The sequence below is a fragment of the Tamandua tetradactyla genome, chromosome 16 (assembly GCF_023851605.1).
Source record: "Tamandua tetradactyla isolate mTamTet1 chromosome 16, mTamTet1.pri, whole genome shotgun sequence".
NCBI lineage: Eukaryota > Metazoa > Chordata > Mammalia > Pilosa > Myrmecophagidae > Tamandua > Tamandua tetradactyla.
The window spans coordinates 69,205,790-69,219,081 of record NC_135342.1 but is presented as its reverse complement, the minus strand read 5'-3'; the positions used below and the strand labels follow the sequence as shown (position 1 = coordinate 69,219,081).

The 13,292-nt window shown below is 40.9% G+C and overlaps 1 protein-coding gene across 4 annotated transcripts in view; it reads left to right on the top strand.

Moving 5' to 3' along the window:
- The first annotated feature begins 9,306 nt into the window (after positions 1-9,306).
- RFWD3 (ring finger and WD repeat domain 3) overlaps positions 9,307-13,292 on the top strand; it is an 85,125-nt gene continuing 81,139 nt past the window's right edge. Inside the window, exon 1 of one of the 4 annotated variants that reach the window (XM_077133020.1) lies at positions 9,307-9,523. Coding sequence is in view for 2 of the 4 variants with exons in the window: in XM_077133019.1 (XP_076989134.1) it covers positions 10,055-10,097 (43 nt within the window). In the remaining 2 variants the exon portion in view is untranslated. Of the gene's footprint in view, positions 9,524-9,746; positions 9,832-9,908; positions 10,098-13,292 lie in introns of those variants that run through there. The other 3 variants (XM_077133021.1, XM_077133019.1, XM_077133018.1) reach the window with 3 other exon arrangements.

Here is a 13,292-nt window from a genome sequence, read left to right as displayed (position 1 = left end):
AACACAGTCAACGTCTTTTTCCTCTCACTAGGTATAAGTGTTGAAAGGTGGAGACAAGACTTTAAATTCCTGTCCTGTGTGTTTTTTCTTTTTTTGCTAACTAGTAAACATGGTTACTAGGGGGATCATGAACTAATTTACTTTTAAAACCACTTAGAAAAATTTGGCATACTTTTCACCTTTGGTATTGTGCACATTTGTTTTACTATATTTAAGAAATGATAATTTCTCAATTTTAAATAACTTTCATTTTAAATATTTTTCAGATATTCAGTATTTGATGTGCTTATGTATTTTTTCCTTTTTTTACTTGTGTATTTTAATTTTAATTTTTAATTTTAAATATTTTTCATATGCTCAGTATTTGATGTTATACCTATGTATTCACTAACATGGACAGCAGTTCAAGACATAGATATAGATAGATAGATGATAGATAAATAGATGATCAATAGATTGATAGAGGCATACTGAGTTTTTAAATTTTGAAATTTTTACCTTCAAACTTACAAGGCAGTTATAAAAGTAATACAGACCCACACAGAGAACTCCAACATACTCCATCCTCCCCAGATACCCACATCCACCATTTCAACATATTGCCACATTTGCCATTTCATCTTACCTATCATATATCAACCCATTTATCTAGATATCCATCTCTCTATTTATCAATCCATTTTCTGAAACATTGGCATGTCAGTTGTATCATCATGCTCCTTAAGCACTTAATATTGTCCTGTACACTTCCTGAGAACAAGGATATTCACTTATATATCTACCTTAAATGCAGCTATCAAGTTCAAGTAATTGAACATTGGTATAAAGCTTACAATCTATATTCCAATTTTTTCAAATGGCCCAATAATGTCCTTTTGTGCCTTCTCTCCTCCGTTGTTAGATCCCATCAAGGATTATGTATTACTTTTAATTGTCATTGTCTCTTTGGTTGTGGTTGCAGACTTGAGATCTCTGAAAACTAGACACAGAGCCTCATTGTGTGAGTAGCAGATTTATAGCATAAACTAAAATTTCAACCTTACAGGGTGTCTGCTGTTAAAGTAAGGGCTTTGATTGGAAAAGATTGGGATCCTGAAACTTTGGATGACTACTTATGGCTTGATAATGATGGCAGTGGGACATAGAATCCCTGGAATGTGCTGAGCCTTTGCTTGATAGACCAGTAATGGACTGTCCTAAGGAAACAGCTGTCCCACCTCTAGCTTACCCTGAAGAAATGGCCACCCAATCTCCAGCCTGCCCTGAGGAAAGAACTTCTCGACCTCCAGCCTGCCGTTGAGAAAACAGCTTCCTGGCCTCCAGTCTGCCCAAGGGATCTGCAATCCAACCTTCACCTAAAGAGATTAACCCTTCAGTGCCTCCTAAACCTGTAACCAACTCCCGTGGAGAAACAGCCCTCATTCTTCTATCTGGAGTAAATAATTCTATTTCACCAGATGAAACTGCAATGGAATGCCCTAAGGTAGTGGCTGGAAAGACATTTCTCTTTCTTTTCATGATCCACCCCAAAAACATACAGGTCTTGGAGGATGACGGTGGATTATTTTAAACTTAACGAGGTGGTGACTTCAATTGCTGCTGCTCTTCCAGATGTGGTATCATTGCTTGAGCAAATCAGCACATCTCCTGGTACACAGAATACAGCTCTTGATCTGGAAAATGCTTTTTTTCTCAATAACTGTCAGTAAGGACCACCAAAAACAGTTTGCATTCAGCAACAAGGCCAGAAGTGTACCTTCACTGCCTTGCCTCAAGGGTATATGAACTCTCCAACTCTATGCCATAATCCTGTCTGCAGGGAACTTGATTGTTCCTCCCTCCCACAAGACATCACACTGGTCCATTATATTGTTATCATGTTGATTGGACTTAGTGAACAAGAAGTAGCAAATACTCTATCTAGATTTATTGTTAATGCATTTGCATATCAGGAGATGGGAGATAAATCCAACAAAAATGCAGGGGCCCTCCACTTCAGAAATTTCTAGGTGTCCAGTGGTGTGGGGCATGTTTAGAGATTCCTTTTAAGGTGAAGGATAAGCTGTTGCATCTGGCCCCTCCTATGACCAAAAAAGAGGCCAACACTTAGTTTTTGGAGACAGCGTATTCCTCATTTGGGTATGCTACTCTGGTCCATTTACCAAATGACCAGAAAAGCTGCTTGTTTTGAGTTGGGACTGGAGCAAGAGGAGGCTCTATGACAAGTCCAGGCTGCTGTGCACACTGCTGTACCACTTGGGCTATATGATCCAGTAGATAACAATGGTGCTGGAAGTGTCAGTGGCAAATAGGGATGCTCTCTGGAGCCTTTGGCAGGCCCTTACAGGAGAATCACAATGCAGACCCTTAGGATTTTGGAGTAAAGCCTTATCATCCACCGCAGATAACTACTCTCCTTTTGAAAAGCAGCTTTTAGCTTGCTACTGGGCCTTCATAGAGACTGAACACTTAACCATGGGCCACCAAGATACCACAAGACCTGAGCTGCCTATCATGAGCTGGGTGTTGTCTGACCCACCAAGCCATAAAGTTGGGTGTGCACAACAGTACTCCATTATAAAATGGAAATGGTATATAAGAGATAAGGTTTGAGCACGTCCTGGAGGCACAAGTACATTACATAGGGAAGTGGCCCATATGCCCATGGCCCCTCTCCTGCCACATTACCTTCTCTTTCCCAGACCAGAGCTATGGCCTCTTGGGGGGTTCCTTAGTCAGTTGACCAAGGAAGAGAAAACTTGGGCCTGGTTTACAGATGGTCCTGCACGATATATAGGTACCACTTGGAAGTGTACAGCTGCAATACTATAACCCCTTTCTGGGATGTCCGTAAAGAAACAGTGGTGAGGGGAAATCCTCCCAGTGGGTGTTTTGCTTCAAAGGAGAACTGGCCAGGGGTGCATTTGTATACTGATCATGGGTTGTTGCTAAAAGTTTTGCTGGATGTTTAGGGACTTGGAAGGAGCATGATTGGAATATTGGTAACAAAGAGGTCTGGGAAAGTGGTATGTGGATATACTTTTCTGAGTGGGAAAAAAACATGAAAATATTTGAGTCCCATGTGAGTACTCATCAGAGGGTGACTTCAGCAGAGGAAGGTTTTAATAATCAACTGGATAAGACGACCTGTTCTGTGGATAGAAGTTATCCTCTTCCCCCAGCCACTCCTGCCATTGCCCCATGGTCTCATGAATAAAATGGGCTTAGTGCCCCAGTCTTGGGGTTTGTTGATATGAAACTTAACCCCACAAAGGATAGGTCAAGTCTACTTATAATTTAGGCCTAAGAGTCACCCCCAAGAGAGCCTCTTTTGTTGCTCAGATGTGGCCTCTCTCTCCAGCCAACACGACTAGCAGTCTCACCACCCTCCCCCTCTCTACGTGGGACATGACTCCCAGGGGTGTGGACCTTCTTGGCAACGTGGGATAGAGATCCTGGAATGAGCTGAGACTCAGCATCAAGGGATTGAGAAAAACCCTAGAATGAGCTGAGAATTAACATCAAGGGATTGAGAGAACCTTCTCGATCAAAAGGGGGAAGAGTGAAATGAGACTAAGTGTCAATGGCTGAGAAATTCCAAACAGAGTCGAGAGGTTATCCTGGAGGTTATTCTTATGCATTAAGTAGATATCACCTTGTTGTTCAAGATGTAGTGGAGAGCCTGGAGGGAACTGCCTGAAAATGTAGAGCTGTGTTCCAGTAGCCATGTTTCTTGATGATGTTTGAACAATGATAGAGCTTTTACAGTGTGACTGTGTGATTGTGAAAACCTTGTGTCTGATGCTCCTTTTATCTACCATATCAACAGACGAGTAGAACATATGGAATAAAAATAAATAATAGGGGGAACAAATGTTAAAATAAATTTAGTTTGAAATGCTAGTGATAAATGAAAGCGAGGGGTAAGGGGTATGGTATGTATAATCTTTTTTTTCTGTTATCATTTTATTTCTTTTTCTAAATCGATGTACATGTTCTAAGAAATGATGAATATACAACTATGTGATGATATTAAGAATTACTGATTATATATGAAGAATGGAATGATATGTTAAATTTTTTGTTGTTAATTTTTTTTAATTAATAAATTTTAAAAAATGTCTATTCATAAGAAAAAAAAATGGGCTTAGTGGTAGGTTTGAGGATTATACATGGGCTCAGCAACATGGACTTCCACTCACCAAGGCCAACCTGGCTATGGCTACTGCTGAGTGCCCAATCTGCCAGCAGCAGAGACCCACACTTATTCCCCAATATGGCATCATTCCCCAAGGTGATCAACTTGCTACCTGGTGGCAGGTTGATTATATAGGACCACTTCCATCATGGAAAGGGCAATGATTTGTTCTAACTGGAATAGACGCATACTCTGCACATGGGTTTGCCTTCCTTGCATGCAGTGCTTCCACAAAAACTACCCTTCATGGACTTATGGAATGTCTTATCCACCATCATGGTATTTCCCACAGTATTGCTTCTGATCCAGGAACTCTGTTCTAGTTTGCTAGCTGCTGGAATGCAATATTCCAGAAACAGAACGGCTTTTAATAAGGGAATTTAATAAGTTGCTAGTTTACAGTTCTAAGGCTGAGAAAATGTCCCAATTAAAACGAGGCTATAGAAATGTCCAATCTAAGGCATCCATCCAGGGAATGATACCTTGGTTCAAGAAGGCCGATGAAGTTCAGGGCTTCTCTCTCAAGTGAGAAGGCACATGGTAAACACAATCAGGGCTTCTCTCTCTCAGCTGGAAGGGCACAAGGCGAACATGGCATCATCTGCTGGCTTTCTCTCCTAGCTTCCGGTTTCATGAAGAACCCTGGGAGACGGTCTCCTTCATCTCCAAAAGTCGCTGGCTGTGGACTCTCTGCTTCATTCTCTGCTCTCTCTGAATCTCTTATTCTCCAAAATGTTTCCTCTTTTATAGGACTTCAGAAATTAATCAAGACCCACTCGAATGGGTGGAGACATGTCGTCACCTAATCCAGTTTAACAACCACTCTCGATTACATCACATCTCCAGGGAGATGATCTAATTACAGTTTCAAATATACAGTGCTGAATAGAGATTAGAAGAAACTGCTGCCTTTACAAAATGGGATTAGGGTTAAAACATGGCTTTTCTAGGGGACACACATCCTTTCAAACCAGCACAAACCCACTTCACAGAAAATGAAATGCAGGAATTGGCACATGGAATTCTCTGGTCTTACCGTGTTCCTCATCATCCAGAGACAACTGGTTTGATAGAACAGTGGACTGGCCTCTTCAAGACCCAATTATGGTGCCAACTAGATGGAAATACCTTGCAGGACTGGGGCAGTGTTCTTCAGGAGGCTGTGTATGCACTGAATTAGCATTCACTGTATGTTGCCTTTTCTCCCAAAGCCAGATTCATGGGTCCAGGAATCAAGGGATGGAAATGGGAGTGGCACCACTCACTATCACCCCTAATTATCTACTAGAGAAAATTTTTGCTTCCTGTACCTGAAGCCTTAAACTCTGCTGGGCTACAAGTCTTAGTTCCAAAAGGAGGAGTGCTCCTACCAGGAGACACAGCAATGAGTCCATTGAACTGGAAGTTAAGACTGCCACCTGGCCACTTTAGGCTCTCATGCTACTGGATCAACAGGGAAAGAAGGGATTACTGTACTTTCTGGGGTGATTGATCCTGAGTATCAAGGGGAAATAGGATTGCAATTACACAATGGAGGTAAAGAAGAGTTTTCCTGGAATATATCATATCCCCTAGGGCATCTCTTAGTACTACCACACTCTGTGATTAAAATCAATTGAAAACTGCAACAACCCAACCCAGGCAGGACTACCAATAGCCCAGAAACCTTAGGAATGAAGGTTTGAGTCATCCCACCTGGAAAAGAACCACAAGCCAGCTGAAGTATTTGCTGACTGTGAAGAGAACATGGAATGGGTAGTGGAAGAAGGTAGTCATAAATATGAACTATGACCACATGCCCAGTTAAAGAAACAAGGACTGTGATGGCATGAATATTTCCTCCCTGTTTTGTTATAAGCATATTTGTATTTGTACGTAAGCAAATATCTTGTTTTCCTCTTATCATATGACATACATTGTATTGTTCATGTTATAGTATTTAAGTTATTAGATATGAAGTTCAAGAGTGAAAGTTACCTAAGGACTTGCACCCTATTCTGGAGAGATTTAGTGTGTTTCCTGTTGTGTGCATGACAGTTTAGTGTTATTAGGTGAAACATGTCTGTTACATTCTATTTGGAAATTCAGGATATTTCAAGATGATGAGTATAGCTGCCCAGTTGTCAAGGGGTGGACTGTGATGGTTAGGTTCTGGTGTCAACTTGCCCAAGTTATTATGCCCAGTTATCGGTGCACTGGCCTGACTATTGCTGCAAGGGTATTTCGTGGCTGGTTGATAAACCGGAAGGCTGGTTTATTAAATCATCAGTCAGTTGATTGCAGCTTCAGCTGATTGCATCTGCAATCAAAGTGTGTGTTTTCCCGCAAACAATGTAATCCAATCAGTTGAAGACTTTTAGGAAGAAGACAGGCTTTTTCACTGCTTCTTCAGCTAGCAAAACTCTCCTATGGCGTTCAAGATCCTTTGTCGAAGCTGCCGGCTTCACAGCCTGCGCTGTGGATTTTAGACTCTTACATTCCCACGGTTGCATGAGATACCTTTATCAATCTTCTATTTACAGATATCTCCTGTTGGTTCTGTTTCTCTAGAGAACCCTGACTAATAATAGCTACTCTTTAAAAAATCAAAATAACAAGTGTCAAGAGGATATGGAGAAATAGGAACACTCATTCATTGTTGATTGGAATGTAAAATGGTACAACTGCTGTGTAAAACAGTTTGGTATTTCCTTAGAAAGTTAAGTATAGAATTACCATATGTCCCAGCAATCCCACAACTAGTTTTATACCCAAAAGAATTGAAAAAGGGACTGGAGCAGGTATTTGCATACTTATGTTTATAGTAGCATTATTTACAATTGCCAAAAAAAATAGAAGCAACCCAAGAAGCATCAAGAGAATAAAGATAGGAGCATCAACAGATCAATGGGTAACAAAATATGTATGCACACTTTAGGATGTAATTCAATCATAAAAAGGAATGAAGTTCTGATAATAAAAACAATAATAAAAAAGGAATAAGGTTCACATGGATGAAACTTAAAGACACCAGGTTGTGTGAAATAAGCCAGACACAAAAGGACAAATAGTGCATGATATTACTAATATGAAATAATTTGAATAAGCAAATTCATAGACTCAGACTACTATACATGTTACCAGAGACCAGCATTGGGTTAGGCAATGGGAAGTTACTGCTTAATTGGTATATAATTTCTATTTGGGGTGATTGAGTAGTTGTGGTAAAGGATAGTGGTGATGGTAGCACAATATTGTGGCCATAACTACAGAATTGAACTGTACACTTAATTACGGCTAAAAAGGGACATTTTAGTTGTATATATGTCACTAGAATAAAAATTTTAAAACAAAACCATAGGACTGTACAACACAAACAGTAAACCCTAATCTAAACTATAGACTATAGTTAATAGTACAAGTATAATAATATTCATTCATCAATTGTAACCAGGATAACACTAATGCAAGGTGTTAATAACAGTTGGAGGCCTCTAGCCTTTCTCACTTACCTTTGTGAGAGTGCCCACATGTCCTCTTACATGTGTACCTAATAAATTTCCTACTTACTTGCTAAAAAATAAAATAAATAAAGTAAATGAACTACCTTACAATCTAAATAAATAAATAAATAAAAATCATGGGGCGGGGGAGATGTATGGGAACTCTGCATTTCCTGCATATTTTATCTGTAAACCTACAACTTCTTTAATAAAATAATTATATTTTAAAAATCAAATTTCAGATTATCTATGACTTTCGATTATTCATGTTCTCCTTTACCGTTCCACTGAAAATTGGCAGTTGCGTAAATAAAAGTCTGACAATGCATAGCCCGTGCCTGAGATTTAGGTTTTTAAGTGTTTCTCCTAAAAATGAGATTTTTGTCTTCCTTTCAGCTAAATGCTTGAAAAATGGAAAGCGATGTGACCTTCTTTTAGCAGGAGGCAATTTATTGAAGTGGTCTGGGATTGAAGAGATCACACAGGCAAATTCTGCTTGAGCTCTTCAACTCCACGAGAGGATATTTAAGAACAAGATTGTCTCATCCTCTTATGAATCTGGAATTCTAGGGACAAAATAGTGAAATTATTCAATTAGTTACTGTCCTTTGGATAAAGATAATGCCACCAGACAAAGGCCATGGATTCTTTCACCCGACATGCTCAATAACCAATTTCTGAGACATTGGGGTTTCAGAGAGAGAAAGGGTTTATTACTACATGCTAGTAGGAGAGCAAATGGCCTAAGGGCCCAAAAGCTGTCTCCCAGAACTGCAGTGTAGTTCATATAACATTCGCAGTTTTATTAGAGAAAAGGTGGGCAGGGTTTAAGATGAGTACAGTGGCCCCAGATGATGTAATTAGAGGTGATCTAATTATCAAGTATGTGCAGATTAATTACATGCTTAGTCACAGAATATATGGAAGAAAATGGCTGAATGAAGTATAGGTGACTTGTAGGTTAAAATCTAAGCTACTGCGCATGTCAGGTGGGCCCACTTTGGTTATATCTGATATTCGTCATTAAAATAATTTGGGATTTAGAGTGGGTTAGTTGGGGGGGAACCCAAGACCCTTCATTGATAAACCCTGGGGGGCTATCTTTAGGTATTATAAGACTCTTAAATTGAAAAACTGGGTAACTAGGTACAGATGAAGGTTAGTCACAAAGGTTTTACAATCACAGGGGCAGAAGACAAGGGCTAAGCAACCATTATTAGAGATCAAGGCAGCTGGATTATAATTCAGAGATTTCAGGTATTTCCTATCTACTCCGATATGCCAGAAAGCAAAAAGGGACATTAACATAATGATTTAGTAATTAAAATCATCCCTTAAATCCTCATTTCTCGGTAATAATAACTTTTTCACTAAAGCGTTAGGGAGAATCAATGGGAGCCAAAGTTTTAATATTTTCATATGTATCCCGAAATGGAAGGGTAAATCGTTCTTTTGTAACTTTGTCCCGCCAGAAAGTTCAAGCAAATCGCGGCAAAATTCTTTAACCGCTCTCCTTTTCGCGGGCTGAGCGCGACGTGAAGGGCATAGGTTTCTACCAATTGTACGAGTTTTCTTCGTGCATGGTCCCGCCTCATCGGCCTACGAAGGACCAGTCAATGAGAGCGCCGCTGTTCCCGCAGCAGGGACCAATGGAAGAAGAAGAGAGATTATTGGTCACCGGCTGGTGGTTGCTGCCCAATAGGAGCAGGCCGGGCCCGCGGCTCAGGCGGGGAGCTACGGTTGCTTAGGAAGTGGCGGTTGTGGCCCGGGCAGTGCTGGTTCTACGAAAGCAGGGGCTGCCACTGCGCGGGCTCACGAGCTTTACGCGTCCTTCTGTCTTCAGGTGAGGAGGGTGCTAGTTTCTCCCCAGGCGTTGGGTCTCTAGGTCCCGGGTAGCTTGCTCGGGCTGCTGCGGGACCCGGCGACCCACCCCCACCCCCACCCCCACCCCCACCCCCACCCCACCCCCACCCCCACCCCCACCCCACCCCCACCCCCACCCCCACCCCCACCCCCACCCCCACCCCCACCCCCACGAGGTGGGTTGCGGGCGGGCGTAAGCGGAGGCCGGCGGCCGGAAGAGGTTTGGCCTCTCTGGGCGGGTCAATGGTCTAACTGAGACGCCCGAACCTCCCGGGCGAGTCGCCTCAGGTGGGTGGGGGGCGGTGAGGGCAAGAACTTTGAGCGGTCCCGGAAGGAGCCGAATTCCCTGCAGCAAAGTCTCTCGACTATTCATTTGCAAATAATTGCACTCCCGTCGAGCGTCCAGAACTTGCGTCACTTTGAAGAAACTGAGAAACTTAATTTGTTATTTTATCTAGTTTTACGCTGTGACGCAACTCTGTGGCGTTCTTCGATTATCTCTATTTTATCGATGAACAAGTTGAGCAGAAGCGTTAAGAGACCCACAGCAGTAGGTAACAGAACGGGGATTCGAACAGAGGTCTCTGACTCCCCGGTGCCTCCTCATACTTGCTAATAGGCAGGTCGTCTTCCCGGCCTTTGGCGGGCATTGTTTCAAATGACCGAAGCCCTGTGAAGGAGCAGTTGGAAGGATAACATTTCAAGTCTCAACTTCAGTGGCGTACATAGAAAATAGCATTTGTGTGGCACGATGAGATAAATACAAGGGTTGGGTGGCCAACCCAAGCTCTTTTGCTCTTAGGCATCCCTGGTTACCTCAGGGGCTGGGTGGGGGGACTCAGTATCTCTCCGTGTGGCTTGGGAAGCTTTGCCCCAGAACGGCCCGTTCCGCAGAACTTTCTGCAATGGTGGAACGTTCTGTATCTGCAGAACTTCGCGATGTTGGAGATGTCGTACATCTGCGTCATCCAGTACGGTAGCCAGATGTAGCTGTTGAGCACTTAAAATGTGCCTAGTGCGACGGAGGAACTTAATTTTTAATTTTATCTGATTTGAATAGCCTCATGTGACTAAAGACTAGGGTAGCGACTGGTTCAGGTCCCTGGAGTCGGCTCTCTTTGGTCCTTCCCTCATTCAAACCCCCTTTGTTTTCTGGAAGGTTGATTTGTTGAGTGTCTTTTGGGTACTTCGAGAAGTAGCTTGGGCCGCTGACCTTCGGTTCTGAGGCTGTAGGTGTACTCGAGAAACACGTCGTAAGCAATATTAAAGGCATGACCTTAATATTATTTCTGAAGAGCAGTGAAGAATTTATGAGTGAAGTTTGGAAGAGTGTAATTCTTTTCTTGGATAGTGCGTTAAAATTGGTAGGTTCTGTAGGGCTGTAATTCTACAGAAGTTTTAGTGATACAGCACCTGATGTGTTCTCAGGTTTTTGGTTTGGGTTGGGTTTTTGTGAAGGGTAGTGAACACTATAATAGGTATTTTGCGTTTGCTATGTACTTGATGCTATGGAGGATACAGTGGTGGATTAGGTTTAGATTCTGCTTTCTGCCCTCCTGGTCTAATTAGAATGGTTGTTCACTAGGCATATGATGGGAGGAAATTTCATTTTTTAGTATTTAATCATACTGAAAAGTACACAGAAATAAAAGGAGACATGTGCATTTACCACCCAGATTTGACAAATCTTGGCCTTTTGATATGATTGCTTCGTCTTATTTTTTTTTTCCAGAAATAAAAAAAAAATATATAGTTGCAGCTTCACATACACCCCTATACCCTTTCTGAATTTGGCATTTATCGTGCCCATGCGTGTTTTATACTACTGTCATCTATTTATAAACCCAGATAGTAGTATGGTTTCGCATGTTTTTAAAAGACATTATTTTGGTAACATATATAGTATGAATTTTGCCATTTTACCTATTTTTAAGTGTACAGTTGAGTGACTTTAAGTACATTCAGTATTGCGCTATCATCACCGCCATTCATTACCAAAACTTTTTTATCACCCCAAACAAAAACTCTGCACCCATTAAGCAATAACTCTCCATTTCCTCCACCCCCTAACCCCTAGTAATCTCTGATTACTTTGTCTCAATGAACTTACTTATTCTAGATATTTCATGTAAGTGGAATAAAAAAATATTTGTCATTTTGTGTCTAGCTTACTTCACTTAGCATATGTTTTCAGGGTTCATTCATGTTGGAGCATGTATAAACTTCATTCCTTTATATGGCTGAATGTTCTATTTTATGGATATGCCACTTTTTTTAAACTTTTTAAATTGTACAGTATAACATATACAAAGCGAAGAAAAAAAAAAGCAATAGTTTTCAAAGCTCTCTTCAAAAAGTGGTTACAGAATAGATCCCAGAATTTGTCATGGGCTACTATACGATCCTCTCATATTTTTCTTTCTAGCTGCTCCAAAATATAGGAGGCTAGAGGGCTTAAATACTTTTTTATCATCACAATTGACTTTTTTTTCCTTCTTTTTTTGTGAACAATAACATATATGCAAAACTATAAATTTCTAAGCACAGCACCACAATTTGATTTGGGTTACAATTTCAGATTTTTACTTCTAGCTGCTCTGAAATACTGGAGACTAAAAGAAATATCAATTTAATGATTCAGCACTCATATTGATTTGTTAATTCCTATCTTTTCTGTATAATTCCACCATCACCTTTGATCTTTGCATATCTCTCATTGGGGTTTGGGCTATGACCATTCTAAATTTTTCATTTGGAAGGGTCTGTCTCTAATATGGGGTACGGAGATGGAACTATCTTATGTTCTGGAGAGGCTGGGCTAGGTTTCAGGACTGGAGGTTGTAGGTTTCTGGGAAGGTACTCTAGTGCATGGAAACTTTATGGAATCTTATTGCCCTAAGTGTTCTTTAGGATTGACTGGAATGGTCCTGGTTGGGGGTTGGCAGGTTGTGATAGGTAGCAAGGTCTACCTGAAGCTTGCGTAAGAGCAACCTCCAGAGTAGCTTCTCGACTCTATTTGAACTCTCTCTGCCACTGGTACTTTATTAATTACACTTATTTTCCCTCTTTTGGTTAGGATGGAATTGTTGATCCCATGGTTCCAGGTCTAGATTCATCCCTGGAAGTCATCTCCCACTTCACCAGGGAGACTTTCACCCCTGGATGTCATGTCCCACTTAGGGGGGAGGACAGTGATATTGTGTCAAACTTTAGGGACACCCAAGTCAATAGGCCATGACCTTGATCCATATTTTTCTCCCGTATCTTTGGGGACTTTGCCAATACTTTTCGATTATCTGCTTAATATACTCTAGGATATATCCAGGCATTACAATAATCTATACAGGATTAAAGAATAAGAACTCTTTCTTACTCTGTGCTCCCTGTGTTTCAGTTGTTGAAGTGAGCTATACAGATAGGTTGAATTAGATTATGCACTACAGAAAATTTCAGTTATAGATCAGATAAACTTTTCTTCCCTTGGTTTCAAAGAGTATATGTGGTTCTAAAGTATAGTCACTGTCTTCCTTACCCCTGTGTTCTGAATTACTTTAAACCCAACCTGTTCGGCTTCATTCTTATCTCTAATATCAGGTTATATATATAAAACAGCCTCTCAAAATCCAGAAATAATAGCCACCACTCCAGACTTAATGTGTTTGCTCTAAAAGCTTACGATCTAGATCCCTGTTTTCTTATAAGCATTTTCTGAAAGTGACCATACCATTGTTGTTTTTTTGTTCCTGGCT